The sequence below is a fragment of the Cloeon dipterum genome, chromosome X (assembly GCF_949628265.1).
Source record: "Cloeon dipterum chromosome X, ieCloDipt1.1, whole genome shotgun sequence".
NCBI lineage: Eukaryota > Metazoa > Arthropoda > Insecta > Ephemeroptera > Baetidae > Cloeon > Cloeon dipterum.
The window spans coordinates 17,199,915-17,217,383 of record NC_088790.1 but is presented as its reverse complement, the minus strand read 5'-3'; the positions used below and the strand labels follow the sequence as shown (position 1 = coordinate 17,217,383).

Below are 17,469 nucleotides of genomic sequence, written 5' to 3'. Positions count from 1 at the left end.
GCGCGCGCAGTGCAGCGAGATTTCGCGCCACTCCGATTCGAGTCGTCTTCGCTCGTGCACGGTCGGTGGCGATTCGTGACTCAAAAAATAGAAGCGAGGCGGCCATTTGCGATGCACGGCCATTGTGTGTGTGGGGTTTGAAAAGAAGAAACGGTGTGTGGTTGTGGTTCGCACTTTGGACCAAGTTTTAGTTAAAAATTTCGGTGATGACTGTTTTTTTATGATTTTCCACGCGCCGTGAAGCATCGTGCTTGCCGAGCCACTGGTAAGTTAAGTCATCTTAGTTTGCCCCGATGCGGAAAATCGGGAAAAGCGTGTAGCGGAAAATCGGCCCCCGTGGCGGGCGACCCCTACTTTTCCGCGTCCCCGACCCTTTGGCCGCCTCGACCGAGCCCGACGACCAGCTGTCACGTCTGTTCAGGGCCCGCACCTGGCTCTGGGCCACCGGCTCGGGGCTACGGGTGCGCGATTTGGCCAAAATTTGCTCGTGCCATCGCTTTTCCGGTGCGCTTTGCGGGGGTTGCCGAGGAAGGAAAAAATGGCAGCCGATGAGGCAGCGGAGGCGAAAATCGCTCTGGAAAATGCCTCGGCGCCTGTTGTCATCGACAATAACACAAACGGCGCCGCTCGCGGCCCTCAGGTCGATCAGGAACAGATGTTTTCGTAGGGTTGAACGAACTTGCCCGACCATATGAGAGCAGGTCGGTGCGGGCCTTTAAAAACATACCACAAAGTCGCGATCGATGCTTGTGTTTATTGATTTCCGGCCGTGGTGAAAAACGCTCAAAGACCAATTTCAGAAAAAAAACGTGTTATCGGTAAAAACGAACCAAATAATGTAAATAATTATGATGCTATTGCCATAATAAATCGTATCATTTTGGCTTTCGTTCAAAACAATGCAATTTCGCATTTTCCTTTCTAAAGTTTCGTCGATATCCGTTCGCAAAACAGTGGTAGGGCCTTGGGGCCGAGCAACGGGACCCGCCCGGGGCCAAATTTTCAGGTTGAACGAGTTGGGAATGCGGAGGAAAACGCGCGCCGCGCAATGTCCCGTTAGTCGAGCATTTTCACAGCACCACCTCGTTCGTTCGCAGTAGAAAGTCGCTCGAAATGTGCTCTCGCGCGCGCTGCTCGGTTCGTTGACCCTCCGACACGGGAAATCGAGGCGAAATTTGTGCCGAAAAGTAACACACTTGGAAAATTGTGAAATCGGAGACGAACGCTCTGTGGCCTTTGCACGGTTTCCGCCCACCAATCCCACTGAAAAAGAATTAATCTTTTAAAAATATTCCAACTTCATCCGTGCGAAACTGTAAATTTGTTACAATATACTGCCAGATATTTCGCTCTAGACGCTGAACCGTTAAGCTTTTGTTGGCTGATGTTTTCTAGTTTTTAAAATAAATAAATTTTACTATTAATATTATATTATTATAGCAAAGGGAATGATTTGAGTGCAAAATAAAATCACCAGTTGAAATTCGATTCTATAGGAAATGTTAATCAAATTGAAATTGATTAACATGCTCAATATATTTTTAAATTACTTTTTCTGATAGTTCAGGAAATGTTCTAAATTTTCAAAACAAAATTAAGCGTTGAATTTTGAATCTATAATCAAAACTGCGGTTTTTTCAAATTTTAAACGCAAATAATTAACATTTTTATTTTGTTTTCTTTAAACTCAATCGATGTGATAATAGTTGTGATTGTATAGCGATGTTGAACAAACAAATTATATTGGAAAATATCACAACCTGAATCCCATGCGGTATGTGGTTCGCAAACTATCTTACCTCCAACCCCCATTCCATGCGTACCAGACTTAAAACTGCCTCTTAACACCCGCTCGCATTATGAATGAATACTTGGAGTTTGGTTTTTAAGAAAACCCGAGGTCGTAACTACAGGCAAGCGATTAAATATTTTAATCTTAAAGAATTTTACACACTGCATCATTTAATTACTCTTGTCCTATAAAGAACGAAAATAGACATGAAAACTGAGTAGCTTTAAAGTTAAAAAATGAATAAAACTAATTTAATTTCCAGCTACCATACTTTCGTAAGAAGTTTTATAAAAATTACAACTTGTATATAAAAATATTACTTTTTCTCTCAGGAAAATATTTATCGAGACCCTAGTTGTAAATATTAAACCATATAATTAAAAACCTTTGAATTACACTCACTTATAAATCCCTCTGTTTAAATTAAACCCACACAGGATACTGACATTCAAGCTTGAACTAAAAATTTATTTGCTAATCATGTTGATTGATATATGCAAAATGCTGTAGGTATTTTTACTGTTGTTAGATTTTAATGCTATGCTTCTTCCTTTCATAAACTTGAGATCGTTTACAAGCTATTAGAAAATAATACGAAGTAAGAGCAAAATGCCAGAGTATAAGCTATGTTGATATAAATATATTTTAAAAGCGATCCATGCTCCATGCCCCTTTATCTGCTCGCCCCTTAATAGACGCGAAGTCATGTTTTCCCATACCCAGCATTCCCCATGTGACCGCAGGGGAGGGTTAAAAAAAGCATTATTTGTTAACTCTGCCATCCCTTACTTTAAAGCAGGGAGCATCTAGATGGCTCTTCATTCGCTTATGACACCAACTGATGCACGAATCGCTACTCAAAGACACCTGCTTTGAATCGTTTTCTGGTAAAAAAAATTGCTCAATCCCGCGTATTTAATTAAATATTCAGCTTCATTTAGCGATAATACAGCATTGATTCTTAATTGCAGTATTTACTGACCAAGAAGCAAGCCATTTCGTACTCTCAAAGTCCTTTTTTGTTAGCTTGCACGTTGCACGTGCTCTTTGCTAACGCGCGTGCTATACTTAATTTCTGATAGGAACGATTATAGCCGAAATCATTGAGGTGATCATATTTGATCGTTGAATCTGGTTAAATACATGCGTTATGTCGGGCCACGTGGAATATTTTTGAAACATTTTAACCAAATCCGTTGTCGGTTAAACTGGCTGAATGTTGATCGTTAAAATAACTTTGTTCTCTTTGCAGAAGAGAAAGAAGCAATCCAAGATGAACGAGACAAATGGGCGACAGCAGCTGTGCCTCAAGTGGAACAACCACTACCACGCAATCCAGTACAACTTTGAGACTCTCTTGCAGTCGGAAGACTTCGCCGACGTCACCCTCACCACCGAAGGCCAACGCATCAGAGCACACAAAATCGTGCTCAGTTCCTGTAGTCCCCTTTTTCAGGTAACTTGGCTACCACATAACTGCGTTCACTCAATCTGCATGAATGATTTTGAACTTGCCCAGTCACCTGCAATATTTCAAAACAATTAACTCGAAATAAATATCTGGAATCTGAAGCATGTATTGTTAAAAACGTAAAGTGATGCCCTGAATGTTGAGCACTGGGGCGTTTTTACTAAACCAATTTCATCTTAGTTATTCTTGAACAAATCTGAAATGCATTTGGAACTTTTGTTGTAGTAAAGGAATATTTTTTATTTCCCTCTCTACTTTAATGAAAATGGAATGGATCTGTCTAATAAGCAAGATATTTTAAAATCGCCGCTTTTTTCTTGTGTTTTATTCTTGCCAATATCTTGCAAATTGTCTCTAATTTTTTCAATAACTACATTGTATTGATTTTGGTGCTCAAAGAATGGTGTATATTTTGCTGATTTAAAATGTTAAGTGTAATAGTATGGCAATTAAAGTGAAAAATCACACACACGATTCAAATCAAGGTTATATTTTGACGTTTATTGCACTTAACTTGCAAAGTCATTGCACGCACCCAAAACTGGATTAATTTCATTATTTCATGTTTTGACTATTGCAGAGCTTGCTGAAGCACACAGAAAAAGACACAATCATCATTCTGCCATCAATCAGCTATGCGGAGCTCAAAGCCATCATCGTGTATATGTACCGCGGCGAGGTTAACATCGCGCAAGACGACCTCCCATCGCTGCTAAAGGCGGCCGAGAACCTGCAGGTGCGCGGCCTGTCAGACCCAGCGACAGAAAAGAGCAAGAGCGCGCCCGCGTCGTCAGCGGGGGGCGCTTCTGACGCCCCGCTGCTCGCCTCGCCCTCCTCTAGTCCGGCCAAGCGGGAGCTGTGCACCCGTGAACCGAGTCCCGTCGCCAGCAAACGCAAGAAGAAGACGAGCAGGGCCGCCTCGGTGGACAGTGCCAACGACAGCGCCGACAGCTCGGTAGCCGAGTCGCCAGACCCGCCAGCCAAGAAGGATGGAGACGATGACGAGGCCGCTGCCAACAACTCTGCCGAGGACAAACGCTCGGAACTCGGTCTCATGATGGAGCCCATGGCGGAGGAGTATGACGATGATGTATCAGGTGACGAGATGATCGAGGAGGCCGACGAGGCTGACGTCAAGCCGGGACCCTCGCACAGAGGCCTTTCTCATAGTGAGTTTACTGCACCTCTCTCCTAGACGTGACAAAGAGAAATTGCGTACAAAGCATAATAATTGAAAGCAAGTCACTATCAATTTATCAATCCCGGTACTATAAACGCTCACCTAAGGTAGTCTATTTGCTAAAGCCTGTAAATTCTTAATATTTCCTAAACTTCTAAGTCAAGTATATTGCAGGAAAATAAGTGGTTAAATGGGTTAAATATAAACTCTATGTTGTAATACTTTGCTAAAATGTGTTTTGTGACTCTTAGGTAAATATTTTGAATGAGAACTTCGGTGCATTTCTGCCGGTAATTGGTGATCCATTGTTCTCAAAATATTAACCCTTTGATTTATTTCAAATATCTTCATGTCTTGGGTTTTGGCAGGCATGGGTAAAGGTTACTCTGCTGTCCAATATCAACAAACAAAATTTAACCTAATTAAATGGAAAAGATAGGAAATTATCTGGTTTAAAATGCAAATATATTTAACTTACTTTTTTGCAATTTCAATTTATTAAATTTTGTTGTTTGATGCACTAATCAAACAGGTTACATAAAATTTTCCCATTTAACAGAAAATTTTGTCACTTTCAAATGTAAAAAGCATTTTTAAAAATTGTACGCTATTTCTCTGTATATAGTGGTGTGAAGTAGTTTTTGATTTTATTTAAAGTTATATGTGTTCTTTTATTCGCCCAAATTTAATACAACTTTTATTTTATTTTTCTTAATTTTAAGTTAAATAAAATATGAAAACTGCGAAAAGAGTGTTTTCCTGGATATAACCAGTGATGTGCTTATTTATTTATTTTGTGTGGCTTGTTAATTTGAGAATATGGCAAGGCCCCATATCCGAGAACTTTTCGGTTCGACTCTACTTCCGATCGCACTGCTTGACAAATCGGGCCATTGCGATCTCTTTTGATGTTACCCTCCCAACCTGCTCTTGAGTTCTTATCCTTCTTGTGACACTCTGTGTGCAATTGAAGGTTTTCCTGGTTGGGCGTCGGCGAGCAGCAGAGGCTCGATACCAGACGTCAGCATCTCGGCTGTGGGAAGCAACTTGGACTCAAGCGCCGCGTCAGCCGACGGCAGAGGTAGGACGAGGCTTTCCGTGTTTGGCATGAGCCCCCCTCCCGCCCCAGCCAGCACCCCATCTCACCTTGTACATAAAACGTGGAAGGCAGGTTCTGTGCCTGGGTGGCGGGAACTTTCTCTATCTTCGAGTCATTCCCACTACTTGTCGCATGCTGTCCCTCGCTAGCACGAGTTTCTGTGTCTGTCTGACTGTCTGTCTTGTCTGGTGCATGTCGTTCCTCTTAACCGTCTTGCTGCTCTCACACTCCACCGCTGACCGAGGCGATCGACGGTTACCGCGACTCGTTTGACAAACGCGCGCGATATTAAATCCATACGAATGCGAACGGAGCGCAAGCGATAGGTTGCGATACGAAATTTTGGCCTGACGACTTCGTGTTTGAGGGAGCCCGTAGGCTTGCTGATTAATCCTCGCAAATTTAACCGTGGGTCTGCCTTTTCTCAAATTTGAATGCCACACTCGAAAAGAAATAAGCTGAAAAAAATAAACACTCGGCCCCTTTCTAAAGCCCGTCTCTGGCTGTTGCAGACTATTACGAGGACGAGGACAGCTTGTGGGCTCCCCTCTCAAACAATCAAGGCCAAAGGTCGGCGGCGGTCGGCAAAAAACGCAACGGCATTTTCCCGTGCGCACAGTGCGGCCGCACGTACATGCGTAAAGACTCGCTGCGCCGGCACCTGATGTGGGAGTGCGGCAAGGAGCCGCAGTTCCAGTGTCCCTACTGTCCGCAGCGCTCAAAACGCAAGGCCCACCACGACAGACACATATTCCGCCTGCACAAGGACAAGCTCGGCTTGGCGCCCGACGCCGACGAGGCGGCGGTGGCCCGTGGCCTGAGCCTCATCACGCCCGCGGTCACCATCCAGCCGGTCGGCAAGGGCGCTGCGGCGTCAGCGGCCGTCGACGATGATGACGACGACGACGATGACCTCGCCGACTAGTTTCCTAACCGAGTGGTTTGTTCGTGCGTGGTGAGCGGGCGAATCGAACACGACCAAGCTCAATAGGACACAGACAGGGGCCAAAAATGCATTCAATGAATCTCCGACTCCTCTAATACTGCTGTGTTTTGTATCCGCAAACCTCTTGTGAATGAATTCCGAGTGCCTGCTGCTGGACATGTACCTCCGATTTTGTGTTCTTTCGTTGGAATGTTTGTCAACTCAGATCCGAATGCAATTTTTCCTGGGTTTACTCTCCGACGACATGGCAATCGCGCTGCCGACGTTCCTAAATTTAGTTAAGTTTCGGCAAATCGGTTTTTGCCATTATTATAACGCGTGAACTGCCGTTTGAACTGTTGGACAGAATTCTTATATTCGTTTCTTTAAATTAAGAAAATTAATCAAAATTGTGCGTTCTGCTCAAATTAGAATTGACGATAGCTAGCTAGTACAAACGCAGAGATTATAATTTACTAAAAAAAATAAACTATGTTAATTTCTCCCTCTGCGTATGAAGTGCCAAAATGATGGGAAGAAACGCTTCGCTCACCACGAATTGTCATATTTTTCTTGAGCCGCATCTTGAACAAACAAACAAACCAATAATAAAGTCACTCGTAAAACATTATTAACTGTGAGGCTGATCAAGTAAGTTAAGACAAAGGCACGGGCTGCGAAGTTTCCTTGTTAATCGTGCGTGCCGTCCTGGAGACACGAATTTTGGCGCTGGGTCAGCCAAAGTGCACGAACATGTTATTTGCGAGAAAAGTTCGTCGGCCTGACCACCGAGAGTGCCAAGTGACCAACTTTAGTGCAATAATCGTGCGCATCTCGACGCTGCCCGCCGAAAAATAACTAAAACCAGAGAGCTGTACATACGAGAATACCTGAAGATCTAATTTATTATTAAAATCAACGTCAACGTGAGATTTGTTACTGAATAACGAACAGTTAAATTAATACTGACTAAATTTGATAAGTACCAAAAAGCGAAAATAAAGACTAATTACTCGAGCAACAGTGCGACTTTCTTTTGCGACCGAACGCCTCGCCGCAGTAGAGAGCACCGACTAAAAACTCTTAGAACTTCGTTCCTTAACTGCAATTTGGCAAAAATAAAATGAAGCATCCCCACCGCATTTTCTCTTACTAACCGAGTTATTCCAAATTCGTTTAAAACGATCTTGATTTCTCTCTCATTCTCTCCTTGTTTCCATTATGATCTGCAAGAAGGGCGAAATTATTGGCTCATTCTCTCATTCCAATATTATGATTTGGCTCCACACATTTTATTTCGTTTCTTTTGGGTTTGATGTTTGTTTTGTTTTTGCTATTTTTGCAGAGGCGGACGAGGAGGCCGCGTGGTACGCCACCACCAATTCTTCGTCGCTGCACCCCGCGTCGTCGTCCTTTTTCAATTCGCTGTGGGCCAACGAGCCGGGCCCGTTCACGTGTCCGCAGTGTAATCGCAATTACAAGCGAAAGAGCTCTCTGAGCAACCACATGCGGTGGGAGTGCGGCAAAGACCCGCAGTTTCAGTGCCCCTACTGCCCGCAGCGCAGCAAGCAGAAAATGCACATAATCCGGCACGTGAACCGCCGGCACCGCGACCTGCAGCTCACCGAGAACCTGCAGCAGTTCATCTCGCCCGAGGTCAAACTCAAAACCGACTACCCCGCCTCCTACAACTAGCTAAGACTCTCGGCGTCAAACGCCCCCGCGCGCGCAGTACAACTGCGGCCGACCCAGTCGAACCGCCTCTTCTGCTTCTCTCTATTTTTGTCAATGCAACGGTTAATTGTTCGTATCCTCGAAACGAATCTTTTATTATATCATAAAGCAGAGAAATTCTGTATGTACGCACACATATTTCTCTTAATGTGACGACGAAATCAAACGAAAACACCTCGACTAGTTCACACATTGTGTTCCAGCGGAAGGTCTTCTATTGACGAGGGGCCAAAATTTTCTCCTCATGTGATGTTCGTAGAAAGTATTTTTTTTTTCTTGAATTAATCCCGGCGTGATTAATTAAGTTTAATTTTTATTCTGAACTCAAAAGTTCAAATAATGATTGTCTCGCAAGTACCTTTTAAAAAATTTAGTTTGAAAAATTGACACGGTTTGCTATAATTTTGCTCCCAATCAAAATAAAGTTCCTTAAAAATTGGCTTTTGGGCCCGCGTCTGTTAAACAGAGGACCTTGCCTGCGTTTGAGCACAACAACTATTTTAAGATCAACGATAGCACTAATAATAAATTATCAGCAAATCTTGCATCGATTTAAGGCGATTGTTTGTGAAATAATGATTGAATGCTGTGTGAAAAAGGTCGCTCCTAAAATTAGGGAGGCCCAACTGGTGTTAATCAAAAGTATAGCAAATTTTGGCAAAAGACTGACACTGAGCAAAGTGCCTTCTTTAGACTTGTCTTCCAAACAATGTGCTGAAACAAATATAGTATAAATTTGCCAAATATTTTACAATGAAGAAATTTTTCAAAAGAGTATAATAAAAAACTGTATCTCTTAACGAAAATCCATGTTTAGCTCTCTGCTTGAAAAGTCAGTGGCTCATGAAAAAGGTTCATGTTGGGCCTGTTTGTATGAATGATGAAGCTGGGTGTAAAGTTGTGTTTGTGATGTTACAGCGTTACATGAACAACTGAATTTAAAACAAATTGATTGATTGGATCGGATTGTTAGGTGACCTTTCTCGCAAAATTAAACCTAATCTTAAATCTGGTCCCTGGCAATCCTCAACGAATGAATGTATTACGATGGTAGAGTTGGATTAAGCAGGGTGTCTGTGCTGAAGGAACGCACACAGTTATCTATTTTATAGCTCCGCCAAGATGGAGGCACAAGCGATATCAATAACCGAACAATCACAAATCACAAAATATTATTTATTCTTAGCTCTCAAACGACATGGATTTAATATTATATATTTAATCACTTTGTAGTAGGTAACGAATCTGCATTTCCCCAAACATCAGCTGCCTCTTTGGTTTGAACGTTTACTCTGTGTCACTTGCTCCGGCTCCTATCGAAAGTACAGCGTTTTCAAAAAGCGCTGCCCAAATCGAGTACATCAACGACCATGTGACAATAATGGAATATGAAATCGCGCATAATCTACACAAACACATTTTATTTACTATTATTTATGTACTTTATGTATTTATATCAAAGCAAAATTGCTTAGGCAAAACGAATAAAATCGAGAATACTTTTTCTATTCGCAAATCTGCTGTTCTCATTTCTGTTGGTTCTGTTGTCATTTTTAACCCTGAGCCTGGAGAAAACCACCTTGTCTGCTAACATAAAACGCACTCGATAGTCTCTAGCTCAATGCTGACGCTCATTCACACGAAAGTTAGAGCCGCCACGGCTGCTGCTGCTGCTTCTCCCTTTGTCATGTACCACACTGTAAAAACCCCTGAGACACTCCCTCGTCCTTCATAATTGTGCTTCAACCTGAATTTTTTGCTTTGCCACCCCTGAATAGATAGTTTACACCAAAAAACATAGTAAAAATGTCAAACTACGTGTTTAATTCTTTTGCTAAACTGATCTGTCTCACTTGACTAGCCTTCTCCCTAGCAACTGTTTTCACAAATATCAGCACCAAAAAAGGACATAAATATTTTTATTTCACCGGACCTTGAGCTCGTGTTGCTTTAAAATAGGACCAAAATGGTAGTTGTTTTGAAATTGTATTTCACTAAACATTCTTTCATTTAAGTGAATCGAAAATATTTGACTTTCCGAAAAAATGCCCAAATTTGCACAGTTTGATTTTGTTTATTGATATCAATGAAGAAATCTGAATAAAATTTATGATGACGCTCAGTTTAATTTACCACAAGCATTGATGAACGGGCTCTGACAGTTACAATTTTTGATTCAAAAATAAATATTTGAAATGCAATTTGGTCTCAGATTTGTTAACGCTTTAAGATTTGAATTATCATATAATTATCCAAGTTATGTAGTATTTCACCTAAACCTAGCTCCGAGCTTATTTTATGAAGAAATTTACACAAAATCAATATAAAGAAAATAGGCCAGTGCCTCCTGCACTGAAGAAGCACACGGACGATCAAGATTGATTTTTATAAAAGTACTTGGTAATCTGTCAAAATATCCGAGTCTTCTTGATTTCCTGGTTTGTAAGCATCATCAAAAGCAACGTTGCTCGAGGTCAACGGTCATGCTAGGGATGATTGACAGATAGTGGGAGGCTGTGAATGCACCCCGCTTGCCTGCCCCCGTTCCACTCACTATTCACCCACCCCGACCCTGTGGCAGGTGCCAACCTCAAGTGCAATCATGAACGCAATTGTGTTGACGGTTGGCGTGACTAATTCATGTGCTTTGCAGGCGGCGGCGGTGCCGCGGTCGACCTCTATTCCAAGATCCTGTCCGTGTGGGCGCCGTCGGGCGGCGGCTCGGGGGCGCCGCCGGCGGGCGTGGCGGCGGCCGGCTCTGCACGCCGCGCCTCAGACTCGTCGCCGACGGCCAGCAGCTCGCCCCTGCTGGTGGAGAAGGGCGGCGCGTACGCGTGCCCGCGCTGCGGCAACTCGTACGCGCGGCCGCACAGCCTCAACCGCCACCTGCGCTTCGAGTGCGGCGTCGAGCCCCAGTTTGAGTGTCCCATTTGCCACAAGAAGTCCAAGCACAAGCACAACCTCATGCTGCACATGAGGACCCATCTCAAGTGATAAACAGCCCCTGCGCCTTTCCCCCGACCGACTTGTCCCCGCACGCAGCTGCGCGTCCAGTGGCTTTTCCATTGCGATTCGTCGCCAAATCTTTAGGAGAAATGGCGAACGCCTGCTCTATTTTCTTAGATAATGGAGTGTCTAGCAACCCTCTTGGTCGGCTCAAACTGATTTTTGCCTTGAAAACGAATTTAATCCCCTTTTTTCGTCTAAAAAAAATTGAATGATTTATACGTCAGAGCTGAAGCTCCAAGCACCGATTTTCTTATAGAATGGCGTGTTCTTGTTCAAAATTTGTTAGTTACGTTTGTTATACTGAAAAGATTTTCGTTTTTTTACTATGTTATTAAATTCATTGACTAGTTAATTTGATAAAGAAGGACCTTGATCCTCTTGTAAACGAGTTGCTTGGAGCGAGTAGTTAACATTTCTATCTTTTTGACACTAACGGCGACTCAGAGTAATTGTATTCCTTTCTATTATTTTATGGATTTTAAAATTCACTGTTGCAATGTGTTCGCCATTTCTCCCTGCAGGCTTTAATAGTGAACTTCAGGGCTAATCATGTATGTAAATTGCGATAAAAGCCCTGTTACCGACAAAAAACGCAGAACCCAGCCACCCACACGACACATACAATGAATACGAAATTGTTTCTACACGATAGGGACAAACGACAAATTCAAAAGTCTTGATTTCCTTGCGTTGAAACTGGTTTTGAAACACTGTGATTGAGTACTATACGAGAGAGAACTTTTTGAAATAGCAGACGAGTGATTCCAATTAACGTTTAAACAAACACATTTAACGAGTTTCAAGAAGTGAAAAAGCGATTCATATTGTATGATTATTATATATACCTCAATACCAAAATGATGCGAAAACGAAAGAAACAAACACTCAGTATACGTTTTTTATACCATGGCTGTTCTATCAAATAGGATCGGCCGATCGACACACTATTGAATGCAAATCACAAATAATTGAAACAAACAGGCTCTAAGCGGAAAAAAACTATGTATATTTAACAGACGTACATACATTTTTATAGTTTTTTATCGATAGGCAGACCAATGATTGACTCACAATACCGTATTGACATTTTTACATTTTGTTTTGCGTCGCGGATTTGGCGCTCTCGAATCAGCCGAGTCAGCAGATATCGGCTCTTGACAGCCGCCAACGCCGCGGGAAACTTTTCAAAACGGGATATTTTACAGGAAGCAGAAAACGAACACACAAACTAAACAAAAAACACAGTACCTCAAACAAATCAGGTGGAGCCATAATTTTTTAACGTGAAATCTACATATTAGTGAACAATTGATAAATTGACATAGAGTAACAATAATCAATACAAACAATTTTTTACAGCAGCAGTGATACCTCCAAATACCTCCGAGTAATAATTTTTAATTAGTTGGTTAATCATCTAATCATCAGTATTATTTGTACACTCTTATTGATAATCATTTGACGGTTTTTACTTTGAAAGGGTTAAAAACAGAGTTGGAGCTTAAACTTTGCAGTGATTAGCTTGAACTCTTCAAATTTTAGCGACAAGTGATTGTGCAAAAACCTGTTACCACACTTTTGTCTAATTTCGCCGAATTCGAGACTAAAGGCGCCGCTTCTAATTTGATAAATATCCGTTCCTACGCCATTCATTGACAAGTCTTTAAAATTAGTGAATTCATTACTTGCGTAATTACATTGTATTCGTAATTTTAAGTGACGATGGATTCTCTTTTGACGAGCGCGTTCTTCTTTGAGTCATGAATCACCAAAGGACAATTACTTTAATATCTTAATATCTTAAAAAGATTTTACATGGGTGGAAAAATACGATTTTACCGACGAACTTCCACGCATATCAGAATTTTAAAGAACCATTTGGAATTTGATCTCGGCTTTGTTTCAAATTCTGCCCAATTGATCTCGCCATTCGATCTAATCAGCAACTTTTGCAGGAACCAAAGAGAATCCATAGAAATATATTGTAACTGAAAATTATTAGAAGGATGCGAATGAATTTGAAGCGACAAAATGTTACATATATATAAAAACCTTGAAACACACAATTAACTCCTTGTGATATGTAAATATTGAGACACACAAATCACACATACACACGCATTAATACACACTTAGATTGAACACTCGACACACACACGGACACACACATTGTGTATCAGTTTATGAATTAGTGAGAAAGTGCGGATTAGCGACAAAGGATAAATAACTAATATTGCAAATAATATTTAGCGCGCGGAACGAGGTTTGAGTTGTTTTCCACCTTTTATAGTGAGAAAGAAGATGTCGACGAAATTTTATCCGGCGGGGTCCGTGGAATGGAGAAAACGCGAAAATCGGGCAGCTGGATTGCCGAGATCGGATCTTAAAACAATATTTCTATTTTTAGCGAGTTTTGCCAAGCGAATTATACACACAAAGAAAATATTGCGGACCCTGACCGAAGAAAAAAGCGGCGAAAAAATGTATCGTTGTAGAGAGTGACCTTACGAGTAATTATATATAAAAGAATCTTGTGTACACGAGAGGTTTTAATTTGTAAGGGGAATGATCTATCGTGAATATTACGTCTGGAACAAAAATTTTAAGGGACTGACAAAGTGAGATTATCAAACGGATATCGGTGGGATACCATTTTCGGAGGAGTGAAAAAAGCGAAATAAGCAAGTCGGCAAATAATCATTTTTCTGTTTGCTTTGAAACGTTATTACATATTTGTTTTATTGTGATTTTCTAATTGAACATCAGTGATTTAAACCCTATTTACACGTATATCTAGTTAATTGGATTTTGCAACTGAACTGACTTTTATTAAAATAAAAACAACTGCATTAGGCTGCCAATTCGAATGTTTTGATTCGCTGTGACTGAGGTTTGCTCTTTTCCTCGCAGCACGTACACTGAAACTTGCAAACAATCTGAAGCGGGCATTTGGAATGAATTGATTTCGGGTGATTTGAGCAAACCTCCATACTTATAACTTTATTTGAACTGGTATTCCTATTGTAAACGGTAGTGATATATATTGAATAATATATTATCTATATAATTGATAGGTGAAAATCATCCCTTTTTATTGTATTATTTTGCTGTGCAGAATAAAAACAACTGCTAAAAAGTTTCTTGTGAAAAGAGAAGAATCATGTGTGTAAAAAGAGAGAAGGATGTAATCGGAGAACAGCAGTGACTGATGTAATGAGAGATGAAATTTGTAAGCTATAAGGACGACGATTTGCCAAATCAAAAATCGCGGAAGAAAGATAGTGGCTCGTGACGATTCGCAGAATCAATTTGCTGGCGTAATAACTCGATAATCAGACAAAAGCGATTTTCTATTTAAGGGTTAGGCGTCATATGAACTCTGTAGTGACACAAACACGCGCGCGCGCGAGACATAATAAAAGAACCTTTTAGTGCATATCATTGATGGAGAGGCGACGACGACGAGAACAGAGTTATTTTGATGATGATCAGCATTATGTGATAGTTGAACTTGAGAAGCCATATTATTGTATAAACTCAAAACAGGAAAATCGAAAACAACGCGATATTTCAGACAAAATAAAGTGATGACAAAAGAATTGAGCAGCAATTTCCTTACCTCTCCCCGACTTTCTCTGTTTGCATGAGTAGAAAACTGTTGATACAAATGATTGGAGTTAAATTGCCTTCTGTATGCAGATTAAAATACACGATATTTAATTGCATGTTACCTTTTCAAGGATCCTAATTATGAATCAGCATTGCTTGAAAAGTCTGGTTATAAAATTTATCCAGAATTACAATGTTTTGATTAAAAAATATGAAGGTGAGCAAAAAATGCTATTAGCGTGAGTATTCAGAAAAATAATTATCTCACAAAAACGCCAAGAAAATTAATTAAAACGTGTTGCGCAGGTTCAGTGCTACGCCACTGTTTGAAGGCGATGGAGTCTCTGCCAGCGACCCTGGTGTCAAGCCTGGCCATCCGCGGGCTGGGACCGCCGTTCCCATGCCACCGGTGCGGCCGCCTCTACAACCACAAGTGCAACCTGATGCGGCACCTACGGCTCGAGTGCGGCGTCCACCCACGTTTTGAGTGCATGTGGTGCACCAAGAAGTTCAAGCACCGGCACCATCTGCGCGACCACCAGCGCACACACCTGCACCACGATGTCAAAGTAGACACAACCACGCACGCAGGCGGCGCCGACTCGCCGCCTAACGCCCACCATGACTAGCTCTTTTCTTCTTAGATGGGATGGCATAATGTCTTTTGTTTTAAAATGGTCGATTTGGAATTTGTCAAAAATATTTTACTTATATATTATGTCTCAATAGGGGGAAGATAAGAATGGACTAAGTCCAATTTTCTGTTCACGAACATGAAGGCCAGTTCATCGGTAGGCCGCAGTTAAGGGTCAATCTCGGTATTCAAATTATCTTACCAAAAATTGCTGCAAATGAGTAAAAGATTCGTCTCGAATCTATTAATTAGAAAGTCATTTTTGAGACATATCTGCCTAATGATATTTTACGTTAATAGTTTACCTAGCTCAAAGAATTACTGTTATTTATTTGAAGGCTAAGTAAATAATGCAAAACTGCGTTTACTGAATTCTTGCCTTTGGGATTTTTTATAATGTAGTAATTTTTGTGATTTTTAGACGATTGCCTCACATGGACAGATTCCAAACCACCCATTTCCTAAGACAAATTCCATTACTTCAAAGTCTTATATGAAAAGTCGCTTTGTTGGTCTGGTTGGGTTTTATTTAATGCTGCCTCGTTTTTCGTTCAGTTTTGTGATATTTTTCCTTAACTTTTTAACCTTCTGTGGACTCCAAACTGTGATGAAAATGAAGACAAGTCCACGCTAAATTTTAAATCATTTTCGGGGAAATAAAATTTCTCCAACTTGATTAGTTTTCAATTTTTAGTAGACCGTTCTATTTTTAAGCATACAATTTGAATTTATTCTTATTTTTCAAAACGAGACAGAGAGAAGAAACGCTCCATTTTTGCGACGTAAACTTCTGGTCAGTGTGTAATTGCCAGTATACAATTAAGTAAGTCCGTTTAACAATAGATTAGAGTGCTATGATACGATATTTATTATACTCAAACTTCCACGTAGACACTTCCGAACGAAAATCTATTTATTTAGCAGCTATAGCAATACATATTTTGATAGGTGAGGCTGTTCCTTCCGAGCCTGAAGGGGCCATTCCAAGGTGATATTGATTGTATTTTGGTGGGTGGTCCCGGAAGGTGCGTTTTCGCGGTTCCCAGCCAATCAAACACACGGGTCAGTATGAAAACTATAGTAAAGAGGAAAGTTGCAGGGACGCACTAGATTATGCCGTGCTAGACTATGCATCACACAATAAACTGAGGAGACTGAAGTGCTGCGTCGTTCCGGTGTCGTCCCTGCGTCTATGTTGCAATACAGAAACGATAATTTATTGCCACGGTAATTTTGCCTATACAATTTATCGCCAATGCAAAATAATTTTTTCCTCGTTTTTCTGCTCAAAACGTCTAGTGATTTATGATTTTTGCTATAGATAATACTCAATCCGTTGTATAAATTAGTGTGATTTTTCGCGCAAATTTGCAAGCTCGTTGATTTTTTTGTCGTTGAAATGTGTTTCGTGCGTCTTCTGATGTTTCATTATAAGAGCTCTCTAAAATTTTGTGTCGCGAAAGAAGCTCTCGAAAATCATGCTCAAGCTGGTTAGTTTGAATAATTGGAATATATATAGTGCCAAATTAGGTGTAAATCTTGCAATGTTTTCTGTGCACAAAAATAGCATTGGATCTTACTTATATACTGGAAACAATTGTTAGTACAAATCTTTAAAAAACGAACAAAACAAATCAACGTACATCTTCCGCCCTGCCAAAATTTTTTATGAGATTTCCAATCGATTTATCGGGAAATAGACAACAATTACTAGCTTCACACTTTGCCAAATGAATGGTACACGACAATTGCCTCAGGGAGATGGTAAACGACTGAAGTTATCACGCATATGCATATATTTTCTCTATGGATAACATAAACGCCATAAATTAGAATGTATTAGATAAATTCGTGTGCTCTATTAATTGGTGTTCACATTTTTAATCGTCTTATTTCAAATTGAACGTCATTGACCGTGTTGTGATTTTAAAATTTCGGGCAAACACATTTAATTTCATGTGCATTTACTGGAAAATCCATGTGTTTTGAAAAATATGATCTGAACTGTTGATATTG

The 17,469-nt window shown here is 40.8% G+C and overlaps 1 protein-coding gene across 6 annotated transcripts; it reads left to right on the top strand.

Annotated features, from left to right (window-relative positions):
• The first annotated feature begins 71 nt into the window (after positions 1–71).
• LOC135945619 (longitudinals lacking protein, isoforms A/B/D/L-like) lies at positions 72–16,313 on the top strand. Of its 6 annotated transcripts, none has more exons than XM_065493421.1 (5): positions 74–265; positions 3,045–3,248; positions 3,844–4,432; positions 5,417–5,524; positions 15,126–16,313. In XM_065493421.1, the coding sequence occupies exons 2-5, from the start codon at positions 3,066–3,068 to the stop codon at positions 15,446–15,448; spliced, it is 1,203 nt and encodes a 400-aa protein (XP_065349493.1). In that variant the 5' UTR covers positions 74–265; positions 3,045–3,065; the 3' UTR covers positions 15,449–16,313. The 6 variants fall into 6 exon arrangements, with proteins under 6 accessions (XP_065349494.1, XP_065349493.1, XP_065349492.1 ...); XM_065493420.1 differs by lacking the exon at positions 15,126–16,313 and adding an exon at positions 10,855–14,809; XM_065493416.1 differs by lacking the exon at positions 15,126–16,313 and adding an exon at positions 6,055–7,490.
• Positions 16,314–17,469: the final 1,156 nt, after the last annotated feature.

Excerpts from the sequence above, each read along its gene's own strand:
- LOC135945619 (XM_065493416.1), top strand. The coding sequence starts at position 3,066 with ATGAACGAGACAAATGGGCGACAGCAGCTGTGCCTCAAGTGGAACAAC. Across the intron at positions 3,249-3,843 it reads CCTGTAGTCCCCTTTTTCAG|AGCTTGCTGAAGCACACAGA; the intron begins GTAACTTGGCTA and ends TGACTATTGCAG. Across the intron at positions 4,433-5,416 it reads GCACAGAGGCCTTTCTCATA|GTTTTCCTGGTTGGGCGTCG; the intron begins GTGAGTTTACTG and ends GTGCAATTGAAG.